This window comes from Ostrea edulis, chromosome 4, assembly GCF_947568905.1.
Source record: "Ostrea edulis chromosome 4, xbOstEdul1.1, whole genome shotgun sequence".
Taxonomy (NCBI): Eukaryota; Metazoa; Mollusca; class Bivalvia; order Ostreida; family Ostreidae; genus Ostrea; species Ostrea edulis.
The window spans coordinates 17,973,286-18,000,135 of NC_079167.1; the positions used below are offsets into that span (position 1 = coordinate 17,973,286).

At 37.2% G+C, this 26,850-nt stretch overlaps 1 protein-coding gene across 1 annotated transcript in view; it reads left to right on the forward strand.

Annotated features, from left to right (window-relative positions):
• The first annotated feature begins 6,985 nt into the window (after positions 1 to 6,985).
• Positions 6,986 to 26,850, forward strand: part of LOC125668888 (uncharacterized) — a 68,646-nt gene continuing 48,781 nt past the window's right edge. Inside the window, exon 1 of the mRNA XM_056162151.1 lies at positions 6,986 to 8,261. Within this exon, the coding sequence (XP_056018126.1) occupies positions 8,195 to 8,261 (67 nt within the window). The 5' untranslated portion in view covers positions 6,986 to 8,194. The remainder of the gene's footprint in view (positions 8,262 to 26,850) is intronic.

A 26,850-nucleotide genomic window follows, 5' to 3' on the forward strand; every position in this document is an offset into this window, starting at 1 on the left:
TCCATAGAATGTTTTGCAGTATAGCATACCCCCCCCCCCCCCCCCCCCCCCGGGAATTTATCACGGGTACGTCACAAGTAATAAATGATCATGAACTAAAACATGTTTGGACGAAGTAGATATTTCGATAAGAAATTTACTTTGCTGCTCTCACAGTCCTCAACAGAGTAAACCTTGCCTTGCTATCGCCCATCACCCTTATCTTCCTCCAATATCCAGAAGACGTTGGTGCCAGCAGAAATAACGTTAGTTTGGGCAAACTGACGTTACATTTTTTCAGTTTGATTTTTAAAAAAGACTTTACGAATGACGTCATAATATTTGACGTCACAAACAATACTCTACACCTGCACCATCGGATTTTGGAGTGTCAGACCATCGCACTTTGGAGTGGTGCGCCTACAAATGACGGACCATCGCACTTCAGTGTGCCAGACCATCGCACTTTGGCGTAGCGTGCCTATAGGAAAGGGATCATCGCTTTTTGGTGTGACCATCGCTTTTTGGCGTCCGTAACGTTAACAAACTATCGCACTTTGGCGCATACCATCGTACTTTGGAGCGACCATCGCACTTTAGAGTCATATTATATATATATCTGATTCGATACGCAAGAGCTTGTTCTGCGTATAGTCAGTTTTTAAATCGAGGCAAGCTACTGACAAACAAGTTGATGGCACAGGGGTTTCAACAGTCTCGATTGAAGTCAGCATTTCGCAAATTCTATGGTCGTTATAACGATCTGCTTCGTCAATACAACCTATCATTGGGTCAAATGCTGTCTGACGTGTTTCATACCGATTGTTAGGCCGTTCTTGGCCCATCGATTTTGACTACGGATAACGTCGTTTACCTGATCAGGATACAGGGCTCACGGCGGGTGTGATCGGTCGACAGGGGATGCTTGCTCCTCCTAGGCACATGATCCCACCTCTGGTGTGTCCATGGGTCCGTGTTTGCCCGACTATCTATTTTGTATATATATATATATATACAAAATATACAATGACACGTATATATATATATGTTTGGTGGGTCTTCTTCAGGTAGAGTCTCTTCCTTCGAGCTCTTGGACTTCTTGTCCATGTACATAAGTGGTTTCGTCCGGGGACGACGGTCGTTGTCGTCGGGAACGGCATATGCCGTTGCTGATGAGGTGCCAAACATTCAAAAAGAATTCATGCTAAACTTCGGCGAGGGAAAGTATAGCGGACAGTACAGAGGGAGTTTATACTGCATCGTTAGGGAGCTAGCTCCTCTAGTGATATGGTAGAATATCTCTTTTGATCACGCAAGTTAAGCAACAGCGAGCGTGACCAGCCCTTGGATGAGTGACCACCACACGTTACAATATGGTGGCAGCGTAGTGAATCTGGTGTTTGGTGGGATACCTGTTTCAGGTAGAATATGGATGTAATTTCGTCCGGGGACGACGGTGGTTGTCGTTGGGAACGACAGATGCTGAAGATGTGCCAAACATTTGAAAGAATTCACGCCAAGCTTTGGAACGAAGCTTACCTGAGCGGGGGGGGGGGGAGAAGGGGGGGGGGGGGTAGAGGACAGTATAGAGAGAACTTATATTGCCTCGCTAGTTAGCTAGCTTGTCTAGTGATGTGGTAGAGTCTCTCTCTTGATCACGCATGTTAAGCAATAGCGAGCGTGATCAGCACTTGGCTGTGTGACCGCTACACGTGACAGTATTTTTGAGATTTCTGAATAGCCCTACTGACTATTTAGATGAACTTACTACACCGCATTCACGGATCCAGCGCAAATCTGTTTCTCTAAATCGTATGGGAGAATTGTGAACTTGTATACGTTATAAATCAGGTGATGTCGGAAAAGGACACCTATCATTTTGTCGCTTCTGAAGTCACGCTTTTTAAAATTAAATCTGCCAGCCTGTTTAAATTCGATTTTTCTTCAAGCAGATTAGCTATCTCCAAACATAACAAAGCATTTTATCTATAAAAGTCAATACCTTTTATATTAAATGTAAAGGCAACTTTGTGCACATTATGTTATTATCTAATTGCAAGCAGAGCCACTTCATCAGTTTTCATCTGAATTGTATTGTTTGACAGGAAATTGACATACTTTGCCAAAAAGGAACCAGTGGCAGTTCTTCACGAACTTTGTATACAAGTGACATCGTTAAAAGAACTGCATATATGTACCTTTTTAAAAGTTGTATTGATAAATTGTATAACGATGCCAAAGTGCATCAAGTAGAAAGCTTTGTTTGCAATTGAATGAAAATCTCCAAACCCATATTTAAACGTTTCTCTATATAAATCAATCACAGGATTCAGAAATTGTGTCATATTAATGTTCAGGATTGCTTGCTTGTTTCTTTGTTTTACGTCATATTTCACTTATATTGAAACGTCATCAGCCGTAGGTAAAGTACCCATGCTTAGCGTTCACGGCCGTAGCAGTGAGGGTTCTTTAAAGTGCCAATGCCTGCCGCGACAAGGGACCTTTCGACCTCTCAGTTAAGAACGTTCTGACAACCGAGCCACTTTGACCGGGCGCGATAGCTCCAATCTGATTAAAATCAGATCCTTTGATCCGCTCACGTAGATCGCTACACAAACAATAGAGAGTCACGTCCGCATGACCTTTCGTTTAGCCAATCAAATATACGCTGTCAAATTTCTGCCAGCGATGCTCTTGTGTCAACATGTACATACGTTACAGATGACTGTGCCCACGATCGAAAGCTGCTCACCTGTCAAATAATATCTGCATTCCCTGCGAGTTTTGTTGTATTCAACTTGTTAGAAAATCTCGATGGAGAGGAAACAATAAAAAAATATTCTTGGAATGAAAATTCACATTGACCGATGAAAGAAAACAGTTGATTACACGTAGCAGCGCTCTAAATCTCGACATTCGTTGAAAATACCGATACAGGTGTGTGCCAGAAATGATTTAGGTCGGTACAAAAGATTAAAGAATACTTCGAGGTCAAAGACAACTAGGCCTATTCAAATCGTACCCATCACTATTCATACATGAATCGTAATTGACAATTTATCAAATTTGGTTGTATATTTCGTGCGTTTTGTTGTTTGTGTGAACCGAATAAATTAGACATTATTGCGAAAGTTTTGAAAATCCTTATGTGAGCACACATTTTTATAGTGTGGAATAAAATTCTTGGGAGAAAGATTACTGTGAATTGTTTACGAATTAACTGGGACGCAATCTGATTGGCTGATAGTTCTTATTGATATTCCAAACGAATGGTCAAGCGGACGTGACCCTCTATTGAGTAACGTCAGATCCTTGTATAGCAATCTACGTGAGCAGATCAAAGATCTGATTTAAATCAGATTATGGTAGCTGAAAGGTAGAGTATTCGCTTCGTAACCGAAAGGTCGTGAGTTCCAAGCCCTGCTCGTGTCATGGCCGCGTCAAACCTAAGACATGTGAAGCATATCTAGTGATTACTCCTTCGCCAAACACTTTTTAGCTAGAAGCGAGAATCACGGGTCAAGCGGAGGTCTCTTGTCGCGGCAGGTGTTGGTACTGCTACGGCCATGAGCGCTGAGGTCTCTTGTCGCGGCAGGTGTTGGTACTGCTACGGCCATGAGCGCTGAGGTCTCTTGTCGCGGCAGGTGTTGGTACTGCTACGGCCATGAGCGCTGAGGTCTCTTGTCGCGGCAGGTGTTGGTACTGCTACGGCCATGAGCGCTGAGGTCTCTTGTCGCGGCAGGTGTTGGTACTGCTATGAGCGCTATTTCAGGCTCTTCACCAACAGCTGGTGATATCTCAACATGACTGAAAAATTCTCGACACCCCCCCCCCCAAATAATCTAACTCGAATTTCTAAGAGCTCTATCTGTTGTTTTCTTGTGTTACTGGGACCCATTTTACAAAAGATCTTACGACTAAGACCAGTATTTCAAACATATTTCAGTGTACAATTTGTGAAAATACGATTGTATGTACTTACCATCTGCTATTCTTAGAATAAGCCATGAATTTACACTTTAGAATGAATGCAGCATTGTTAAAAGTACTTTTAGTTTTATTTCGTAAAACCTTTTGTAAAATAGGCCCCAGGGGTCCGTGTTTCCCCAACTCTATTTTGTATTCCTTAAAGGAGTTAGGAGATTGATCACTGCTCGTTATCTTCACATTTCATTGAGAAAGATTTAAATATGGGTTTGGAGATTTTCATTCAATTGCAAACAAAGCTTTCTACTTGACGCAATTTTGTGACACATTTTGATTATTCGTTGGCATCGTTATACAATTCATTAATGTAACTTGAAAAAGTGCATGTGAGCCTTTAGATAGAGTAAACTGGAAACTTGTGCGTCAATGATATTTCCATAAACATTTATGGAAATGCACAACAAACATTGATTTAAAAGTACAGACTTCATCTGGGATAATCATAGATACTATAAGAAACTGGTACATTTATATTAAAGTTTATTAGAATACCACAGGGCAATGAAAAACTCGGAATCCACATCCTAAAATGTCTACGACCCTGGATATACCAGAGGTGGGGTCAGGTGCCTAGGAGGAGTAACCATCCCCTGTTGACCTGTCACTCCCGCCGCGAGCCATATATCTTGATCAGGTAAACGGAGTAATCCGTAGTTAAAATCAGTGTGCCAAGAACGGTCTAACAATCGGTATGAAACACATCAGACAGCATTTGACCCAGTGATAGGTTGTATTGGCAAACTAGATCATTATAAGAACCATAGGATTTGCGAGATGCCAACTTTAAACGAGACTGTTGAAACCCCTGTAACATCAACTTGTTTGTAAGTAGCCTGCTTTGATTTAAAAACTGGTCATGCACAGAACAAGCTCTTGCGTATGGAATCAGTTGAGAGATATAAACACCATATGCAGCTGATGATGTAGTACATTGTATTATATAATTATGGGAAGTTGATGATGGAGAAGCTGAAATCATCCTGTTTTTCATAAAGTGGAGTTGTTAATTTGCCGTTAATATTTATTTTTCAATAAAATATCTAAGTCCGGAGCAGATGTGGAGAACTCTGTGGTGTCCTTTATTTCGAGTTCACAGGGAGACCGTATATCGAATCAACATATGAATGAAAATGATTATTTTTAATAGATATAAAACTTCGTCGATGTATCTAACTGTCGAGTTGAAGGCCCCAGCCAGAAGTTTTTTCTTCTCATGTAGAAGCTCTTGAATAAACTCTGCTTCATAAGAATATAAAAAAATGTCAACTAACAAAAGAGCACAATCCGTGCCCATGGGAATTCCAAAAGACTGTTGGAAGACCTCATCACCAAAGACTACTAATACATTGTCAATGAGGAACTCCAGCATATTTTTATTTCAACGTCCGAGTACTTGTGCGTCGAATCAGAGTGGTGTTGAACGAAGTAAATTTTTGGACGACTGGTCATTAGATATGAATATTTCCTTTTCCCATTTTTGTTGAAGAAGCAACTGTCTATGATGTCAAAAACTCGTCTTTAATCTGTCGTGAGGAATGGTCGTGTAAGGTGTTGAAAAGCCATACGTTTCGATGTTGTTGATTTGAGAAAAGATTTCAAATTTCCTAAAAGTTCTGTAAAAATTTTTTAAGAATACACATTTGATTTACACCACTTCTGGCACATGTGGCACAGTACTTTTGAAGGTTCCCTTTCGCAACTTTTAATATAAATTAATCATAGGGTTTAGAAATAGTGTCATATTAATGTTCGGTAGTGAATGGTTTTTTATTTGTTTTGCATCATATTTTAATCATATTCAAACGTCACCAGCAGTGGGTGAAATACTAAAAAATTAGATCTATACTTGGCGCTTAGATCCGTAGCAGTAATACAAACAATTTCACAAGACTGTGGGTCACGTAACAAGCGATAATTTTACAATTGACTATCGTTGCAGATAAAAATACCGAATTACAATGATAACATGAATTAATAAAAAGGCGTTTATACTTCTTTATATCATATCTGTACTACACAAAATGTAATACAAAACTTTTAATTTATGATTTGTCACACACATATCGTATTCGTATCAAATATGTGTGATGCGAAAAATTTCCCGGAAATATCAGATTTTATAATTTCACTATTTCCACAGGGAAGGCAATTGATGAGAGGCCCTTTATCTGATTAAATAGATTATTTCTTAACATGCGCAAATATTACGCATCGCCTTGTATGTGCAAATATCAAACTATTTAAGGAATGAATTTATTATTTTTTTGTTGGATGGAGGAATTCCACGAGAAAAAAGACGGAAAACTGCATCATTGCGCTCGCGCGCGCGCGCGTGTGTTTTTTTCTTTGTATGTATTTGTGATTATATCGATGTAAAGGTATTTTTTATAATCTTATCATGGAGGAAATAAAGTATGTATGAATGAAAGTGATTACATGTATATGATTTTCATTGTGACACATATATATGGAATTCAATTTAATATCCATTTACATGCATGAAAAAATATAGTTATACTAGAATATTTTCAGATGCATATAAGTAAGTAAGTAAGTAATTTATTTATTATAGTGACATGTGTTTTAAAATACAATATTTCACAACATTTTACAAAGTACATAAATTATTGAACACCCGGTCCAAACGGACCTATATGTCACTTTGAATCAATATATATGTATCATAACATTGTATATATACATGCGAATGGTGATACCAGATTATCAATTTCTATGTAATTTTTGCTGTCTGATTTTATAGGAATTAAATATAAAGTTTGCTGTCTGTCGTGGATAATTATTGATTACGTTTACAAATAAGGAATAATCTAAAATTAAATTTTGGTATTGAGATACACCTATTCTGCTGAAGAAATCATTTCTTAACCTATTATATAAAGAGCAGTGTAACAAAAAATGTTTCTCTGTTTCTATTTCATTTTGTTCACACAAAACACATATTCTGTCCTCAAATGGTTCGCATTTATATCGACCAGTTTCGATTCTCAGTGGTAAAACTCCACATCTAAACATGGCCATAGTTGATCTCACGTTTATGGGGAGGTCAAATTCCACATATTTTTCAACAGTGTATCGAGTTTTAAAGAGAAAGTAAGTTCTGAGTTTGGGGATATTTTGAATATTTTGGAGCCAATGAACCGAGGATTGCTGACGTAATTTTGCTTCGGTGACTTCTATATTGCATACTCTTAAAGTCAAGTAATGTTGAGTCATATCTAATGAATCCATTATGGCTTTAATATGTGCGGTCCAGTTTGACTGACTTGGCTGAGCTCGATCCCAGTAAAATACTTTTTTGGTAGTTCGTCCTCGTCCATCGTCAATATATGTTTCCAAAGACGTATCATGTTCAGTTGATGTCGGCAGAATAATAACTTTGCCAAAAATATCAGAATGTCTCCAGTGTCGTCCTTCTCAACATTCCTGAGAGTTCTGGTAAGAAAGTGGTGGTGTTTTCCGAAAGACGGGGTCAATAAGGTTAAACGAATAAGTATGATAATATAGTTCTCTATATTACTTATTCTGATAAAATATTGCCAAATTGAAAATGATGTGTCGAAATCAAGACGCCAATTTCTTAATTGGTCAAAAATTCTGAATGTGACACCGCGTTCATTTTATCATTTCAAATTATCTTTAATCTTGGACTATGAACGCAACTCGGTGATCCGAGATAAGCACGACTCGCACAGCTTTTCAATGTAACACGACGCGAAGTGACCAAATTTAAAAGTTAAATAGTCACAGAAGATAAAATATTTCACAGCTATCATTCACCGTACCGTGAAGACAATGTTAGTGTATTCATGAAAAAAAAATCGATTTCCAACTAGACAGCATAATTTCAAGATAATTGTAAAATCATCCGGCATTGAACAATGATGTAAGATAAACGGGGCCGTGCTTAGTTATCATTTATAATTTTAATGCGCTGCCAACATTTAATCACCTTTTCTTATTAAACAGCCTCACTATTGCGAGTGAAGTATTCTGAGCATTCAATTGATCCGCCATCCATCGTTACCAAGTTGTTGGTTGTAGCCAATTAGATGAGCTCTCATCACCGTCTTTTATTTGTACACTGCTATTTAAAGTTGAAAAGTTTTAGAAATGGATCGGATGCTTTACTGACAACGCGTTAAACGTATTCAACGAATCTGTGCAAAATGACTTGAAAGTCTGAAAATATTGTAAAAGAAGACAAAACATGTTGTTTAACGGTTATATCTTTGCTTTGGTTATTATATCTGCCTGCATTCATTGCTCATGCTTCGGTAAGTATTTCAAACTTTTGAAAAAATATTCGAATTTACATATCTTTTGATCTACCGAACATGTCATATTGTTTTACTTGTATCATATTTTGCTGGTATTTCATTTTATGCTTTTATTCAAAACGATGTTTAGATATTTGACAAATTGGGTGCATCTGTAAAAAAAAAAAAAAAAAGAAAAAACCCACCCAACTGTCGGAGATATCTAAAGAATAAATGTTTAAGCAATGTGTTTAAAGGAATGATGATGCGCAGAATTTATATAGTAAATTCTAATTATAATTAACCGTGATAGAATGGTTTTGTGCGTTCTATTCCCCCAAGAAAGATGAATTAAATTTTGTAACTATATTTCAGAATATTTTTGTACTTTTTGATACCTGCACTTTTTTTTTGCTATCGTTATTTTCAGGTATGCTTTTTCTCGAGTGTTTAGAACAAAATAATTAGAATAATGTTGTTTATTGCATGAAAAGTGTTTATCAGGATATAATTAGTGTGCAGAACAGATTTTTAATGTCAATGCACTATACGTCTGCAATGGTGAATTACATGTTTTAATACTTACAAGATTAGAAATGTTTTGATAAACTCATTACATCTATACGTGGGATATAGTTTCCTCGTATTTCTTTCTTTCTGATTTTCGTCATTTTCATTGCATGCACCTGTCTATCTATTTTTAATAATAGAATTCTTCGTTGTTTTAAATACACGAATTAAATATTTTGGTTTTCGTAACAAACGATAGTTTAAACTGTTCTGATAATCTTCCAGGCTCAATTAATTAAATAAATAGAATTTATTGATAAAGATCACAAAGCCGAATTCAACACGACTGGTTTGATATCAGATCATTGGGGTCTGAACATACCCATCTCAAACCATTAGGGGGTTTGAACACATCAGAAAATTTAAATATTTGAATGAGCATTGTATTAGTATGAAATCTAGCCATGCCAAAAAAAAAAAAAAAAAGAAAGATTGTTTATTGATTTTTCATTGTTTAACGTCCCTTTTGAGAATTTTTCACTCACAAGGAGTCGTCACCATTGCCGGTGAAGGGATGCAAAATTTAGGCGTATGCTCGGCGCTTACGACCACCGAACAAAGACGGATCTTTATCGTGCCACACCTGCTGTGACACGGGATTGTTATATATATATATATATATATAAAGCATAGAAATAGCATTGAACTCTTAAATGAACATAACTGCCTAAGTGAAGAAATATTTAATATAAAGCACAGAAAATTTCACTTTATTTGGATACCCACTTCCGCCCCTACCCGGGGTTGAACTCACGACCTGCGGAACCAAATCTCCTAGCAGCATGTAACCAGCGCGCTAGACCGCTCGACCATCTAGGCAGGTCTTGTGTGTTATTAACACGCATAAAAACAACCCCAATTAAGTGTCAATAATTTTGATATTGGTAATTTAACGCTAATAACAATTTTGAACTGCATGATATCATACGCATTCCCAAGCAATTCATGATGAAAGAACTCGGTCACACTATACATAGTCCTGTGTCTGCGAGGCATTAACATACTGCATGGTGAACTGTGACGGGATTCGGGGGTGGTAGTGTTATGGTGTGGGACGGTATCTGTAGTGGCCGCAAAAACCCGCTTGGTCATCATTGAAGTAAATTTGACAGTTTAACCCCACATTGACACTGTTCTGCAATTTGACACCGTTCTGTTTGTCCGCCAGTACAACTTCGATTTTTCAAGACAATGCCCAGTGTCATGTGGCGTGACGTACACTTACGGCAGAGTGGCAAAACATCCCTATGGCGCAGATGAATCGTGTTAAGAAATCTATGCATTGCAGAATTAGAGCAGCACCAAATGCTAACGGAAACATATTCGCTTTTGATAGACTGGTTGTATCTTGTTTCACGTCCCTCTCGAGATTTTTTCACTCATATGGAGACGTCACCAATACCGGTGAAGAGCTTCAAATTTAGGCCTATGCTCGGCGCTTACGAGCATTGAGCAGTAAGGGTTCTTTAGCGTGCCACACCTACTGTGACACGGGTCATCCGTTTTTAAGGTCATCTTTGAGGATCCGTAACATTCACACTTGATGCCGAGTAACTGTTTGAACGACTTAGGTCTGTTGCGGCCGAGATTCGAACTCTGATCTTCCACATGCGGGGCGAACGTTCTGCCTCTTGACCACCGCGGCGGTATATTCGCTATGGAACTACAATGTAAGAAAATTTAAATGTCTACCAATTCTTCAGCTTTGACCTTTTTTGCCAAAGTTATGATGCCTAACTCTAAGTTTACTGTGTTATCCAACAGATGTGTATATTCTATTAGTTGTAAAAGTTCAACGATATATTTCAATGAACGAAGAAAATATTTACCTAAAGTGGAGGTTGTGGTGGGTTTTTTTTGGCGTGTCAGTGTACATATAATATGTATATATGTGTCATAATGAACTATCTAATATATGTAATATGCATACCACAATGATCATCTACATGCAATAACATATACACGGTGGATTGTATGTTATAATGAATCTAACAACATATCATTTGTATGTAGTCTCGTGGGGATCCAGGTTAGAAAAGGTACTCAGTACCCCTTGCTTGTCGTAAGAGGCGACTAAATGGGGTGGTCCTTCGAATAAGACCGCAAAAACCGAGGTCCCGTGTCACAGCAGGTGTGGCACAATAAAGATCCCTACCTGCTCAAAGGCCGTTAGCGCCGATCATAGGCCTAAATTTTGCAGCCCTTCACCGGCTATGTTGACCGTCTCCATATCAGTGAAAAATTCTCAAGAGGGACGTTAAACAATATTCAATCAATCAATCATTTGTATGTATAATGAACACTTAACAACATTTTATTATGTATGTCACACTAAATATCAAGAACATACAACATATATATCATAACGAACACCTGGCTGCATATGATATGTATTTCATAATGAACATATGGCAACATATGATATCATTATATGTTCTGATGAAGATCTGGCAATGTATAATTATTAGTCATATCTAACAGGATATGTACACACTCAGGGTTTGTTTTGACTCGGCTGATGTCATTTTCTAAGATTTAAATTTACAAAATGGCATTAGATACAGAATTTACGTCATATTGTAAAGGACTAGGGATACTAAGGACCGAAATCGGCTCCAATTCTAGCAGGTCACAAATGACCATCTCTACAACGTTATGATTTTGCTGTCATTTCTATTCGTCTTCCCTTTGAATTTAACTTTGTTTTTACCGTATTTTAAGAGTTTTTGAATATTGCTTGTATATCTCATATGAACGTGAGTATTTTATCAAATCATTTTTAAGTAAATCAATGGAAATTATATTTCTACCCCCCCCCTTCTCCTACACCCCGGAAAATAAGAGTGATAACTTTGTAATGACCCAGTGGAAGGAGTGGACGTTCTTTTCAGAACAGCTACACGTAGAATGCACGGCGTTCTAGTAAATCAAACCTATTAAATATACATGTACCTACACAATGTTATATACTTGCGTGTCAGTTTGAAGTAATGAGTTGTTTTCTAGTTGACATCACGTACGAAATTAAAATTTCATTTGTATCAATCTGTAGTGGAACGGACTTTTAATGGTGTCTGTTCATCATATTGAATTTTTTCATTTTCAGCATAATTTCTTTCTTTCGGATATGTCTTGTTCTGTGTATGATCAGTTTTTAAATCGAGGCAGGCTACTGACAAACAAGTTGATGTTACAGGAGTTTCAGCAATGTCGTTTAAAGTCAGCATTTTGCAAATTCTATGGTCGTTATAATGATCTAGTTTGCCTTAAATAACCTACCATTGGGTCAAATGTTTTCTGACGTGTTTCATACCAATTGTTAGGCCGTTCCTGACACACTGATTTTGACTACGGATTACTCCGTTTACCTGATCAAGACATAGGGCTCACGGCAGGTGTGACCGGTCGACAGGTAATGCTTACTCCTCCTGGGCACCCAATCCCACCTCTGGTATGTTTCAACATGAACTCGACGCGATCATTTCCTCTTCTTTTTCAAAGGTATTACTTTTCTGGGTTTCAAAGAAGTTTAAGACTTAAAAATGTCTAAGATATTGTTTAAATTCTATCAACGTTTCAAGTGCTGGAAGGTCACAACATATTATAAATTGTCATATTTTGCGATAAGATTATTTCACTTTATATAATGATACATATATCATCCAAATTCAATTATTCTAATTATAAAGAGAATATATCTGCTGAAAGTTGAATTTTAAGTCGAAATAGGTAAACTTCAATGCCATTTGGCTGGTTGATAAGCACATAGGTCCCATGGGGATCCGGGTTATAATAGGCCCTCAGTACCCCTTGCTTGTAAAGGCGACTAAATCGGGCGGTCCTTCGGATGAGATCGCTAAAACAGAGGCCCCGTATCACAGCAGGTGTGGTGCGTTAAAGATTCCTCCCAGCCCAAAGGCCGTAAGCACCGAGCATAGGTTTAAATTTTGCAGCCCTTCACCCTTCACCGGCAATGGTGACGTCTCCATATAAGTGAAAAATTCTCGAGAGGGACGTTAAACAATATAAAATAAATCAATCAACAAGATAATTCTGATGCAAATCATCAAACCAGCCGTTAAAGCTTTTTTAAAATATTCTAAACTACATGTATTTCAAAAGAAACATATGGAAATTATGGAAAAAAAATTAGAAAATAAAAACGAAATTAAGGAACAATTTGAATACTCGCTTTTAAAAAAGGCATCAATACTAGCATTTATTTAAGAGCACTACAGTGCTTTAAAACACTATAAATTTATGAAATATCATTTCTATGTTTCAGTATTGGATGTGTTCGATTGAAATTGCAACAGAACTTAAAATAAATCATTTTAAAATCAGCAGGTGCACCTCAAAAATACAAACGCTATAACATGTATATCCAGGAAGTTTAGAGGAAATATGGACGTCATCCAGGTCAAAGCGACCAACAGACCTAATCTCTCAGATTTTTTCCACACCCCTCTAAATTAAAGAGTTATATATCGTAAATCCGCAAATTGCATTGGAGAAGCTAAATTGATTTACAGAATGTAGAAGTTCTATCATGACGGTATGCAAATGAAGTAAACATGAATATTATTAGATTTTGAGTTTGCAGAAACCAAACATGCTTCAGAAAGCAGAATGCAACGGCAAGGCATACCCCGAATGTGCGTCACGTGATGATGACGATGCACGTCGCAGATTTTAAACAAAGCGGTGACCAAAATTATAGATATATAAAAATATTTGCAGCTGTAGCATATTTAAACCAAAATAACTTTTGTGTTTATCAATTCATTTATTTAATTAACATCTGAAAACCCATAATGAGTTGCTCCTATATTTTACTCCCCGGAGGTGCTTGTTGCAAAAACTTCGTACAACATCGTTAATTAATAATATTTGTTTTGTAATGAATAAAAATGGAACGTATTGATTACATTTATATACACTTATATCTATATATATTTTCAAAATCTTTAATTCAGAACTGTTATAGATGTTATTGATTAAGAAGTACTCTATCGAAACAATAAGAACGATTTAATTCTCATTTCCCCATGCGCACTTTCTAACACAAGCACAAATAGATCGACCGCTCCTGCGGGAGCAGCTGATAATAAGCACACAGACCCAAAACCTTTGTCTACGATTTTGTATTTCGTCATATTTGTAGATAGTAAAAATATGCTTTGCAAAATTTTCAGAATATTTTCATTCTCTGAACAAACATCCTTCAGTGTATGTTAATTTCAATATTTAGGAAAACAGTTATACTTATAATACTTTCGACTAGGCCCATATTTGTCATTTTATGAAGAACTTCAACGAAGGACACCCCCAGGGGCGGATCCAGTAATTGCGGTTAGGGAGTGCAACTTTATGAGGCAAGGGGTATGGGGGCCGTCTTGAGGCCACCAGTGGGTCCCAGGGGGCTCCTGGATTTTACAAATTTTATAGGGCTTGAAATATGTGTCCTATGTAGTCACTTTTAGTATTTTCTGTCAATTTTAATATGGTGAAAGTAATAAAATGACGCAAATTTTAAGGGTTTTTGAAAAAAAGTAAGTTCTCCCTGTAAAAGTAATTCAATAAATCAAAAGATATTGTCATTTATTCCTCCTAGGGTGGAAGAAATATAATTGCTTCTTTTATCGTTTACATTTTTCTAAACAAGAGACCACGATTAACCTTGAATTTGAACATTTTGATTAGGGGGGCACCGGTTGCACCCCCTTAAATCCATCACTTCCCCCTCTTCTTTCGAGACCAACGATCTGATACATCGATGATTTTTTTAAAATACGATATTCATCTGGGTTTTTTCTTTCGATGTTCATTTTTTTCTGTGATTATTGAAGTTACCGTTACGACTATTTGTAATAATTTACCAACAGCTACTGATATATACATTGTACAAACATATGAAAAACAAAAAACGTTTTTATTTCAGTTGATCATGCTTTGTGATGACACAAATCATGAAATTAAGTATTAAGTTAAAAACTGTCCAATATGTCAGATATCGAATGTTCCGGAGCTGTTCTGGGAAGTTTGCGCCTTGACAATGTCCAAGAAATCAGGCCACTGTTTAAAACATACCAATTTTTCTGTTTTTCATGCATATAGTGCATTATGTTTTAATTGATTATTGTGTTGGATGAGAAGAAACGACGTGTATTCATAGTTGTGCCCTTAAATTGTCACACTGGACAAAAACTACCATTATAAACACATTCGGAATACTGAGTTTCAAATTTTGAAATTATGAACTACTGTTCATTTTGTCTTTGGTCAAATGTTCGGCATGACGGATTACAATTGCATTCGTAAAATCATTATGTAATTTTCAATACGGAGAGAGACCTTATATGATACATAAAGAACATTTAATTTGGAGCTCCAAGTGACTTCCTAATAATCAAGTTTTATTTATTGTATATAATATCAATAAATATAACATAACTATGCAGGCAACTATTCATGAATTGTTCTTTAATTTATTTGAATTATAGATGCATGTATAAAAAAAAAAAAGAAGCCCTTCCTCTGTGCAATATTATTTGTGATTTCCCGCGCTTGCGCGGGATTTCATCTAGTATATATATATATATATATAAAGGGGAAAATACACCTGAAAGGCCCACAAACATTGCATACTCATTGAGTTTTCGAGGCTGACAAAACATAAATATTGAGAAAGAGAATTCTTTGCACTCCTCAAGTTGTACAAATTTCTTGTTGTTTTCCGATTTCAAAGAGTCGATATTTGGTTTTCTAATGAATTGATGGATTTTTTTCTTCTTCACAAAACCATGTCACATTGAAAGATGAAATTTTAGAAGTGTTCATTATTTAAACAGACTGAGTGATAATGTATGAGACACTTTAGATCAATGAATCCATACCGGAGTAATTACAAATGTTTAGAACTAGTAAGAAAACAATTATAAGGTGTGCACTTTTTTGTTCTTTATTAATATTTCACTATGAACATATTTGTAATTAAATTTCATGTCGGCAATCCACACTTGGGATTTGTTTAAGTATTCATTGAATTTTCTTCGTGTTTGTATGTGAATTATTAAAATGCCATTGACTCTTTAATACAATGTTTCTTCTCCTCCCGTGTTGTTTACCAGCCGACACAGTTTTGTAACTCCAATCTACTATTAAAGTATTTGCGTAATTGCATATTTTATTCCTTTCACCCCAATACCAGTCCATTAGATGTTCGGAACAATACTATATAATTACCTACTTTTGTTGAGGAATTCTCTGTACAAGAAAAATGATGACGACCGAGGCAAACAATATCACGTTTCTAGGACTTATAATTTCTCATATTGTTCAAATCAAAAGGTATTAATTCTTTAATCAGATGGCGATATTTTATTTTACATTTTTAAATTCTCTGCATAATTCTCCTATTAGGATGACAAAGGTTTAAAACTGCGTGACGTTACAATGCCAAATATACTCCAATCTGATTGGTCGAGAAACATTAGAATAAAACAATGTATTTCCACTGAGAGTAAAAAGCACATCCTGCAGGGTGGTATTATCTAGAAACGGGAAACATTACTTGACAACGATTAACATACATGTAATAAAAATATCATGTGCGCCAAAATTCACAGTAATTTGTAGTATGACGTCATTTGAGACGGTGAGACCCAGTGGCGTTTTGTTCCGTTAGATCAAATGAATATCAAAGAAATAGAAAAGGCACTTTACATGTACTTTCCTTTGTATTAATATATTTACATGATGAAATGATTAGTGCGTATATTTGAGATTAAAATTGATTGTATCTTGTTTAACGTCTCTCTCGAGAATTTTTCGCTCATATGGAGATGTCACCAAGACCGTGAAAATGACACCACCCCTCGAAAACCATTGTTAACCTTCAAACCCATGTCCTTTGTTGGTTTTGTGAAACATAAACACAAACCTCAACTGTAAATGAGCTGAAGTTGAAATAAAAAATATGCTGGAATTCCTAATAGATATATTCCAATACTTCAGAGGTACATATGCGTTAGCGTCTGATGAAAAGTATACGGACGTGAAGCGCTGCTGTTCAAGCTCTGATGTACTTTCAAATATGAAACTTCTTACATTTACATTTTACTATCATCTCTCCATGGTCTCTAATAACGTATGATAATGAATTAATTTACGGTAAGTAATATCGCAGTATTTATTTCTGTTGCGGGCATTTTCAACAATATAGTAACGTACAACTGGATCAAAGCTCGTGACAGCGAGCACCTCTTCCACCCGATGTAATACCGTGACAGCGAGCACCTCTTCCACCCGATGTAATACCGTGACAGCGAGCACCTCTTCCACCCGATGTAATACCGTGACAGCGAGCACCTCTTCCACCCGATGTAATACCGTGACAGCGAGCACCTCTTCCACCCGATGTAATACCGTGACAGCGAGCACCTCTTCCACCCGATGTAATACCGTAAGCAATTTAGGAGCTAGCTTTTTAGGATAGTTCTGTTTTAGATACAAGGGCGAGTCAATAAGTAGCTAGCCTGTCCCATTTCTGATTGATCGAAATAGTCATTATTTTTATGCCTTGTTTCAATAGATGTTTTATACCTGGGTACAAAATTGCACGCGTATCGAGTCATTCTTTAATGAGATATTGAATGTCAAACATGGCTAGTGGTGCAAAGGCATGCTTTTCATCTAAAGTTGAGTACCATGCTATAATTCGGTACTTGTATTTAAAAGGTAAAACAGGCAAGGAAATACACAACGAGTTAGCCGATGTTTATGGGACTTTTGCACCATCTTATGCTCAGGTTAAATTCTGGTTAGGGGAATTCAAATGCGGTATAACATCTGTAGAAAATGAAGCCAGATCTGGATGCCACCGACTAAGAAATGTGTAAGAAAGTTCAGGATCTGGTATACTCTGATAGGTGAATTCAGTTGGAAGAAATAGCGCAGACATTAGGCTTAGGCATTTCACGTGGTAGCATTTCAACAATCTTACATGATCTTTTAAGTAAACGCAAGCTAACATCACGTTGGGTCCCCAAATCCCTTAGCGATGAGGAAATGGCAACCAGAACATCAGTATGCAGCGCCTTGTTGAAGCGTTTTAGGTGAAACGATGGGGTTTTCTTTTGCGTCTGGTGACTGTAAATGAGACTTGGGTTCATTATTATGAGCCAGAGAATAAAGCTCAGAGTCGTCAGTGGGTAGGGCCTGGGTTCCCGAGGCCAAAGAAGCTCAAGACGCAACCATCTGCTGGCAAGGTGATGGCCACAGTATTTTGGAACGCAAAAGGCGTTATTATGTTGGGCTTTTTACCCAAGAGAAGTACAATAACTGGAGTGTACTATGTAAACTTACTAGACCAGCTGAGAACCGCCATCCTTGAAAAACGCCGAGGTAAACTATCTAAAGGTGTTTTGCTGCAACAGGACAATACGAGAGTCCACACTTGCAAAATTTCAATGGATACTGTAAAGCGAACGAGTATGAATTAATACCACATCCAGCCTATTCGCCTGACATAGCTCCTAGTGACTTCTTCCTATTCCCAAACTTGAAAAAGGATATCCGTGGACGTCATTTCCGGTCTGACGAAGAAGTCGTGACGGCAGTTGAGGAGTGGGTCAATGGAAAGGACCCTGACTTTTTCAGTTCTGGCTTGATGGCACTTGAACGCCGTTGGTCTAAGTGCATCACACTTGAGGGCAATTACATCGATACATAGAAAAAAAAAAGAGGTGGATCTCAACCGGAAATAAGTTTGGCTGGTTACTTATTGACTCGCCCTCGTATAAATCCTCAAAGGTTTTAATATGTGCAGGATAAAATGTGAGTAACAGTTATATTCTAAGGATCAGTCCCGTCCTATCACATGTTCTCAGTCCTGTCCTATTACGTCTTCTCAGTCCCGTCCTATCATGTATTCTCAGTTTCGTCCTATCACGTGTTCTCAGTCACGTCCTATCACGTGTTCTCAGTCCTGTCCTATTACGTCTTCTCAGTCCCGTCCTATCATGTATTCTCAGTTTCGTCCTATCACGTGTTCTCAGTCACGTCCTATCACGTGTTCTCAGTCCTGTCCTATTACGTCTTCTCAGTCCCGTCCTATCATGTATTCTCAGTTTCGTCCTATCACGTGTTCTCAGTCACGTCCTATCACGTGTTCTCAGTCCTGTCCTATTACGTCTTCTCAGTCCCGTCCTATCATGTATTCTCAGTTTCGTCCTATCACGTGTTCTCAGACCCGTCCTATCACGTGTTCTCAGTCCCGTCCCATCACGTGTTCACAGTCCCGTCCTATCACGTGTTTTCAATTTTCAATCCTGTCCTATCACGTGTTCTTAGTCCCGTCCAATCACGTGTTCAGTTGATATAACAATCGCTCCTATCCAGGCTGCAAAATATCTTGTACCGGACAGTCCGACAGTGAAAATAGTTAGCAATTTCATTCGTTTAATGAGCGGCATAAGAAGTGAAATTTGGATAAGAATAATCCTTATAAATAGGGGATTTTCGAGTTCTTCCATGTCCATATTTATTCTGCATTTAGTCACTATTACGTCATTTTTAGGCATATTCATTCCCGGTTTATCGTCGTTAACGTAAATACACAAATGTATATAGCCTATTGAACAAAGGACGTTGATTCTATACAAGTATCGAACTTAGAAAATCTTTGTTATAAATGTGTGTTTCTTGTTCCTTTTACCGTAAAAGTAACTTACAAAGACTATGTAAGCTTGCGATTGGTATGAATTTGAAAACCCTTTCTAAAAATGTTGTAGATGCATACAAAAATTTTTGTTCTCAAGCTCTTAAAAGTCAATCGCCGATCGGTAAAGAAAAATGGTTGAATTATTGAAAATCATCAATAAAAATTTAGTAAAAAATCAAGACATACCAGCTGTTGAAAGTTATGACGTCATGATAAATCTTTACAAATATTGGTTACCATTGATTTGGAATGAACGTCGATCAACTCCCCCGGGCATTACAAATCCGATAATGGATATATTGGGTTTTATCTAATATGGATAAACCGGGTTATTTCGTGCACCTTGATTAAATTTCAAATCCATCGGGTTCGTCGTACGTACGAAATTCCTATTTTCATTTCTGCGCGCATGTCATAGATTACTCCTTTTCATTTCGTCATTCGAGCGGAGCAGACGCTAAATTTTTTTTTATCAATATTCAATCGATTGCCATCGCCTAATTTAGTATCAGGGAAATTTAAATATGCTTCGCGCATCAAGAGCATCGAAGTCGAAGAGTCCCTATGCCGGGGGGAGGATAGCAAATTCCGCACCTAGGCCGAAAAAACAGCGAGTAGGCCTAACCGCCACTCAACCTCGTGTGGAGCCAGAATGCGCCATCTTGGAGCAATCGACGTCTGGATCTTTAGAACCTGAGCAACCTATTGTAACTCAGATGCAGAGGGCAGCTACTCCAATACCTTTACATGCAATTCACGAGCAACCTGTTGCTGTGGAAAATGGTCCAGCTCTAAATAATCCAGGTACGGTTCATTTTGACCCTCTTTTATTAGTGCAGTGTCACCACTAGCAGTACATTTGCCTCAAATTATTAAAGACAACATTTGCAATAATCAGTTTTGTAATTTCGGTACCTTCCTTTTTCATGACCCAACTTCAACTCAACAAAATCAGGTTGTGTTTGAAGATGGAGTATTTCAGGTTAAACCTAATCAGAAGGAGCAGAAAATCTCAAATCTGTCCCAATGGCTAAATGCGTTTGCAATTTTTGCATCAGTTTACTTGGTCAGAAATCCAACAGACGTAATCCCTTTGTTTAGATATATGGCATTGATAAAGAGGGGAGCTGAAAAAATTAAAGGCAACTGGTTGGATTACGATATTCAATTTCGACTCAAAAAATCTTGTAACACCTCATTGAGTTGGGCATCCGTGGATGCAGAGTTGTGGATGATTTACATGCAACCATCAACTCCATATACTAATATTGTATCACATCAGCAGTCATTACAGCCCCGCAATAAATGCTACAGTTATAATTATCAGGGTATCTGCAACAAGCCAAATTGTAATTATTTGCATAGTTGTCTTAAATGCAATAATTTCCACCCATTAGTTAAATGTTACAAGGCTAATGCAACTGCTGTGTCAGATCAACCATCATCTCAATCTGATTCTAACAATCGTTCGCATCTTCATTCCAGGAACCAGCATTCCCAGTATTCAAAAGGCCAGTCACAATTCAATTCTGCCACATAATTGTCAAGATTTGTGGGATTTGGGTCATTCACCTATCAATTCACAATATTTGGATAAATTGTTATCAACATACCAAAATGTTCAAGATGCTAATTGTTTATCTGTGGGTTTCAAGTCGGGATTTTCTTTGAATTTTAATGGTCCCAGGAGGAGGGTGGAGTTTAAGAACATGATATCAGCATTTCAATATAGTTTGCAGGTACAAGAAAAAATTGATAAAGAAGTTCAGTTAGGGAGAATATTGGGTCCATTTTCGTATCCTCCCATATCTAATTTGCGTTGCAACCCCATTGGCTTAGTCCCAAAGAAGCAAGGTGGATGGCGAATGATCACCAATCTGTCATATCCTCCTGGCAACAGTGTTAATGACTTTATAGACCCCTATCTATGTTCAGTAAAATATTCCACCTTTGATGATGCAATTTCTCTAATTGCAAGCAAGGGTGAGGGTGCTTTATTAGCAAAAATGGATATTTCCAGTGCATTTCGACTTTTACCAGTTTGTCCACAGGATTTTTGTTTATTAGGCTTGAAACATTCGGGTTCATATTATATTTACAAATGTTTACCTATGGGTTGTTCATTGTCGTGCTCTTTATTTGAGAAAATTTCTACATTTCTGCATTGGGAATTGTCTCGTAGATCCAAATCGGAAAATATTGTTCACTATTTAGATGACTTCATGTTCATTGGTAGTGCCAATTCATTTGAGTGCAAGGACTTAATGGGGCAGTTTGAAGTGTTATGCTTAGAATTGGGTATTCCTTTAGCTGTAGAAAAAACGGAAGGGCCATCTACTTGTTTGGGTTTCTTGGGTTTGGGCATTGATACTATTTCAATGACTATTTTTGTTCCTGGTGATAAAGTTAGGGAGTTGTTGGCAAAAATACATGTAATACTCGAGTCGAAAAAGGTTACTTTGAAAGAATCATTGGCAGGATCACTTGTATTTGTAGTTAAAGCATTACCAGCAGGCAGGGCTTTTTGTACAAGAACTTATGGTTCATTCGCAGGAGTTTAAAAACCTTATTATTTTGTAAGGATAACAAAGGAAATTAAGTTAGATCTGCTTATGTGGGTGCAATTCCTTAGCGAGTTTAATGGAAGGACACCATTTCCTAATCTTGTATGGCAGGAAGATGAGGCACTTCATTTCTACTCCGATCGTTCAGGTTCTCATGGTTGCGGTGTTGTGTTTGGTAGGCATTGGTGTTGTCTGCAGTGGCCTCATTGCTGGCCAGCGGAAATGTACAGGGATATTACTTTGTTAAAACTCATTCCTATAGTACTAGGGGTTATGACATGAGCTGAAAAATTCAGGAATAAAAAACTCATTCTTCATATTGATAATTTATCTTTAGTTTACATTATTAATCGCAAATCTTCCACAAACAACAGAATTATGACTCTGGTTCGGGCTTTAGTTCTTCAAACTCTAAGGTTTAATATACAAATAAGAGCACAGCATATTCAAGTTATAAAAAATGAAATTGCAGATGCTATTTCTGGGTTTCAGTGGACCAGGTTTCGTCAATTGGCAACCCATGTGTATGCACGGAATGCTAATCAAGATAAACTTGATCGAGAATCATCCCCCATCTTATGGCATGGAATTCATGGTATGGTTTGGGAGCAGTTATTTCCCACAATCGAGTTTCTGTTGGCTCGTAATGAGGTGCCAAAGATTATCATTATACATTGTGGGGGCAACACTATTGGTCAGGCACACAATACACTAAGAGGCCTTCAAAAATATTTTAAGTCAACTTTGGCTAATATTGCTAACTTACTCCCCAAAACTTTTATTATTTGGTCTCACATTTTGCCTCGAAATAATTGGGTTAACTGCCTTGCGAACTTGGAAGGTCAAAAGTATAGACGTAGGATTAATGGTGCATGTGCAACATTTGTCATCAATATGTTTCGGGGACGAGGTGCATCAATCAGTTATCCAGATATAAAGGTTCAACACAAGGCATTGTTTAGAAAAGATGGACTACATTTGTCTGATTTGGGCAACAGCATTTTTATCAATACTTTAAGCAATGCCCTGGATCATTTCATCCGTTGTAGTTTTGTTTCACCAACATTTCCTTAATGCTTGTCATGAGCCAATGTTGTGTTTGTGTGTGCAATTTGCATTTCATGTAATACACGTATACAGTTTCATAGGGTGCGATTTGCACCTTTTAGTAACTTAGTTATGGGGTGCAATTGGTACCTGATTTCGGCACAATTGGTGCTTTTTGATATGCAATTTGCATTTTCTCTTTTAATATGCTGTTTCATAGGGCGCGATTTACGTCTTTTCTGCAATTTTGATAGTCGTGCGGTACAATTTGTACCTTATTTCGGCACAATTGGTGTGCCTTGGATTGTTATTTTGGGCAGCAAAATTGCCGCCTCAATTTTTGTGGCGGATGGGTCGTGCGACTCTGTCCCATGACTCATTTGGCATAATTTTGCATAGAATGCTGTCTCCGGGGGTACTGTTTTTTTCCAGGTTCCCTTGGATCAAGATGGTATTTCTTTTGCTTAATATCTATATTCATTTATCTTATGCTGCCATATTATCATCATCGGCGCATACATTGTATTATATTTGTACTTTCTCCAATGTATCATTAAATGGCCATGACAAGCACGCCAAATGGAGTTTGTGTTTGACTGGATGGTATTTAGAAACAAAATTTCCCCCTTTTAGAGGGTTTTCTGGTCAAGTTTGTCTGTTGTCCATGTCAAGGCAGTAACGAAATAATGGGGTTTATCTAATATGGATAAACCGGGTTATTTCGTGCAGCTTTATCTTGATTAAATTTCAAATCCATCGGGTTCGTCGTACGAAATTCCTATTTTCATTTCTGCGCGCATGTCATAGATTACTCCTTTTTATTTCGTCATTCGAGTGGAGCAGACGATAAAATTGTTTAAACCCACCCTCCCTCTTCCCCTCAATTTTCATGTCCCTTAGTATCTGTCAATTTGTTCTTGTCGTTTCCGGTTTGTTAATTTCTCGTTTCAGCGTCATGGCGTGGATCAATACATACTGAGGTTTATTGACTGTCGATGTGCATAGCAGACTTCCAAAGTTCCTGTCCGAGTGATTGTTGACTGTTAGGCATAGTTTTGCATAGAATGCTGTCTCCGGGGGGTACTGTTTTTTCCAGGTTCCCTTGGATCAAGATGGTATTTCTATTGCTTAATATCTATATTCATTTATCTTATGCTGCCATATTATCATCATCGGCGCATACATTGTATTATATTTGTACTTTCTCCAATTTATCATTAAATGGCCATGGCAAGCACGCCAAATGGAGTTTGTGTTTGACTGGATGGTATTTAGAAACAAATTTTCCCCCTTTTTAGAGGGTTTTCTGGTCAAGTTTGTTGTCCATGTCAAGGCAGTAACGAAATAACGGTACATCCGGAGCATGCACGTAGAATCAGGGAGGGGGAGGGAATGATCCCCCTTTTAACAACCCTCATTTTTGTACTAAATGTATTTATACACTGTATATAAAAATAAAGATATATTTCGTGCCGCAATCTCCCCACTGTGGACAAGGTTGATCCATATGTTCTCCCCACAATTCAAGAAATATATATATATATACACACACACACACTCACACATGTACATTGTGCTCCTGTCTTTAACATATAGGCCTATACAGTAGGTGTTGTCACAAATAAAGATTGTATATTGTTTAACGTCGCTCTTGAGAATTTTTCACTGATATTGAGACGTCACCATTGCCGGTGAAGGGCTGCAAAATTTAGGCATATACTCGGTGCTTACGGCCTTTGAGTAGGGTACGTCAGTTTTTGTGGTCTCATCCGAAGGCCCACCCCATTTAGTCACCTCTTACAACAAGCAAGGGATACTGAGGACCTATTCTAACCTGGATCCCCACGGGGTGTCACAATAAAGAACCCTCACTGCTAAATGACCTAAAGCGCATTATCATGGGCATAAAGTTGTATCACTTCACCTACTTGAGGTTCGATACCCCTCTAAATGAGTGAAAATTTCTCGAAGGGAAGAAAAATCCAGTCAATCAACCCTAACATATGCTACTACAAGTTTTCTGGTGTGTGGATTTGTTTTAGAATGCAGGAAACCACTTTGTCCTCATGAAAGTAATGTGCTTATCAAAATACATTGTCAATGAGATTAAAAAGCTTTGAAAGTACCTAGCCGCCTAAAAATCTCCATTACGTAGTACATGTGTATGTCGGTTTTAAATAAATTCTACTTTTCTCTCCCCCCCCCCCCAAAAAAAAATAATTCTGGATTGTTTTTGATATATTAAGAATCAGATATTGATTTCAAACAAAAAAGCTTAACAATTAAAAACAAATTATTGCATATGTATGTAAGCATACAAGCATAAAAAGAAAAGGTTTTAAAAATTCATTCAATCTTAATTGTGCAGTTGCTCATGGGCGGAGAGTTTGAACAGAAAGTTATTTTCGAAAAATGCGTTATGCATAGCTTCAAGATGGTTAATTGCCGAGATGATTTTTACTAAGCATCGATTTATGAAGACAATCGGTTTAGTCATTTCAGAAATATTTCAAGAAATAGAAATAAACAATAAAAAGAAACAATAAATGCACTGTACAAAATACATACGTAAAAGAAATTTCTTCCTATGGAAATGAACAGTTTACATGCATTTAGGTCCGCACCTGCAAGGGCGGGTCAAAGTGCATTAGTATATACAAATTGTACAACTTGTCTATGGTTTGGTCAAATAATGAGCTCTAATTACAGTGGTACTGAAATTCATGTTTGTAAGACTATCAAGCGAACTATTTAGTATATTTATTTTGGTAAACCTGAGGTCGGAATGACATCAGCCTACGCATTCAGAAGTTTTTGTGCAGTAGAGTTGCGATCATTAATCAAATATGTCATAACCATCATCTATGACCATCAAGGTCCAAATATTTTCCTGATAGATTCTCTGTACGAATTAATTATAAATGTTCGTTACCATAGCTACAATTCTAAGCATGTAAAGGTTAAACGAAGCTTTACCAAAAAGATATATGAATGTACAAATTCTTTAACATGCATGGCTTATTAATGAAAACATTTTTCATTTGTTTTGTTAGGCACTGCGAAGAGTAAATTAAGTTGAATGTTTTCTTTCGATAATAGCATATAAGTGACAATGACGGTAATGGAAGCGAGAACAATATAGCACAATCATTCCGAAGAAAACTTCTGTCATTTCATATTATTCGTTCGAGAAAGCCTCATCAATATGTCTATCATACCGACAAGATACACATCTTCAATAATTCCATATAAGTATTCTATAGTAATAGGAAAAATTCAAATTCATTCTCGTAAAATTTTATTCCATAGTGATCGTTGTGCACAATAATGAGTTACGTATACTTACAGTTACACGTACATGTATTTCGGTGACAATGACCACAATCCAGTCTCGGTCTTCGGTCGCCACAGATTTTTCTTTTTCGATTTTAAAAGAATATACCAGTCCTATCTTATTTCAAGAAGGAGAAAATATTACGATCAACCAATTATCAGAATACATGCATGAAATTGTCATGTATAAATCAACCGGCATTTAGCCACCACCTGGTTGTATAGAGGACTGCACGTGTTTCGGAAAATCTTCGTATTAGTGGTTTATAAACAGTAACTATCTCCAGTAGAATGCTTTTTAATTTTTCAATACAAAGTTATCAGTAATTATCATTCTTGTTATTATTCTGGTGAGCCAGTCAGCTCAAAG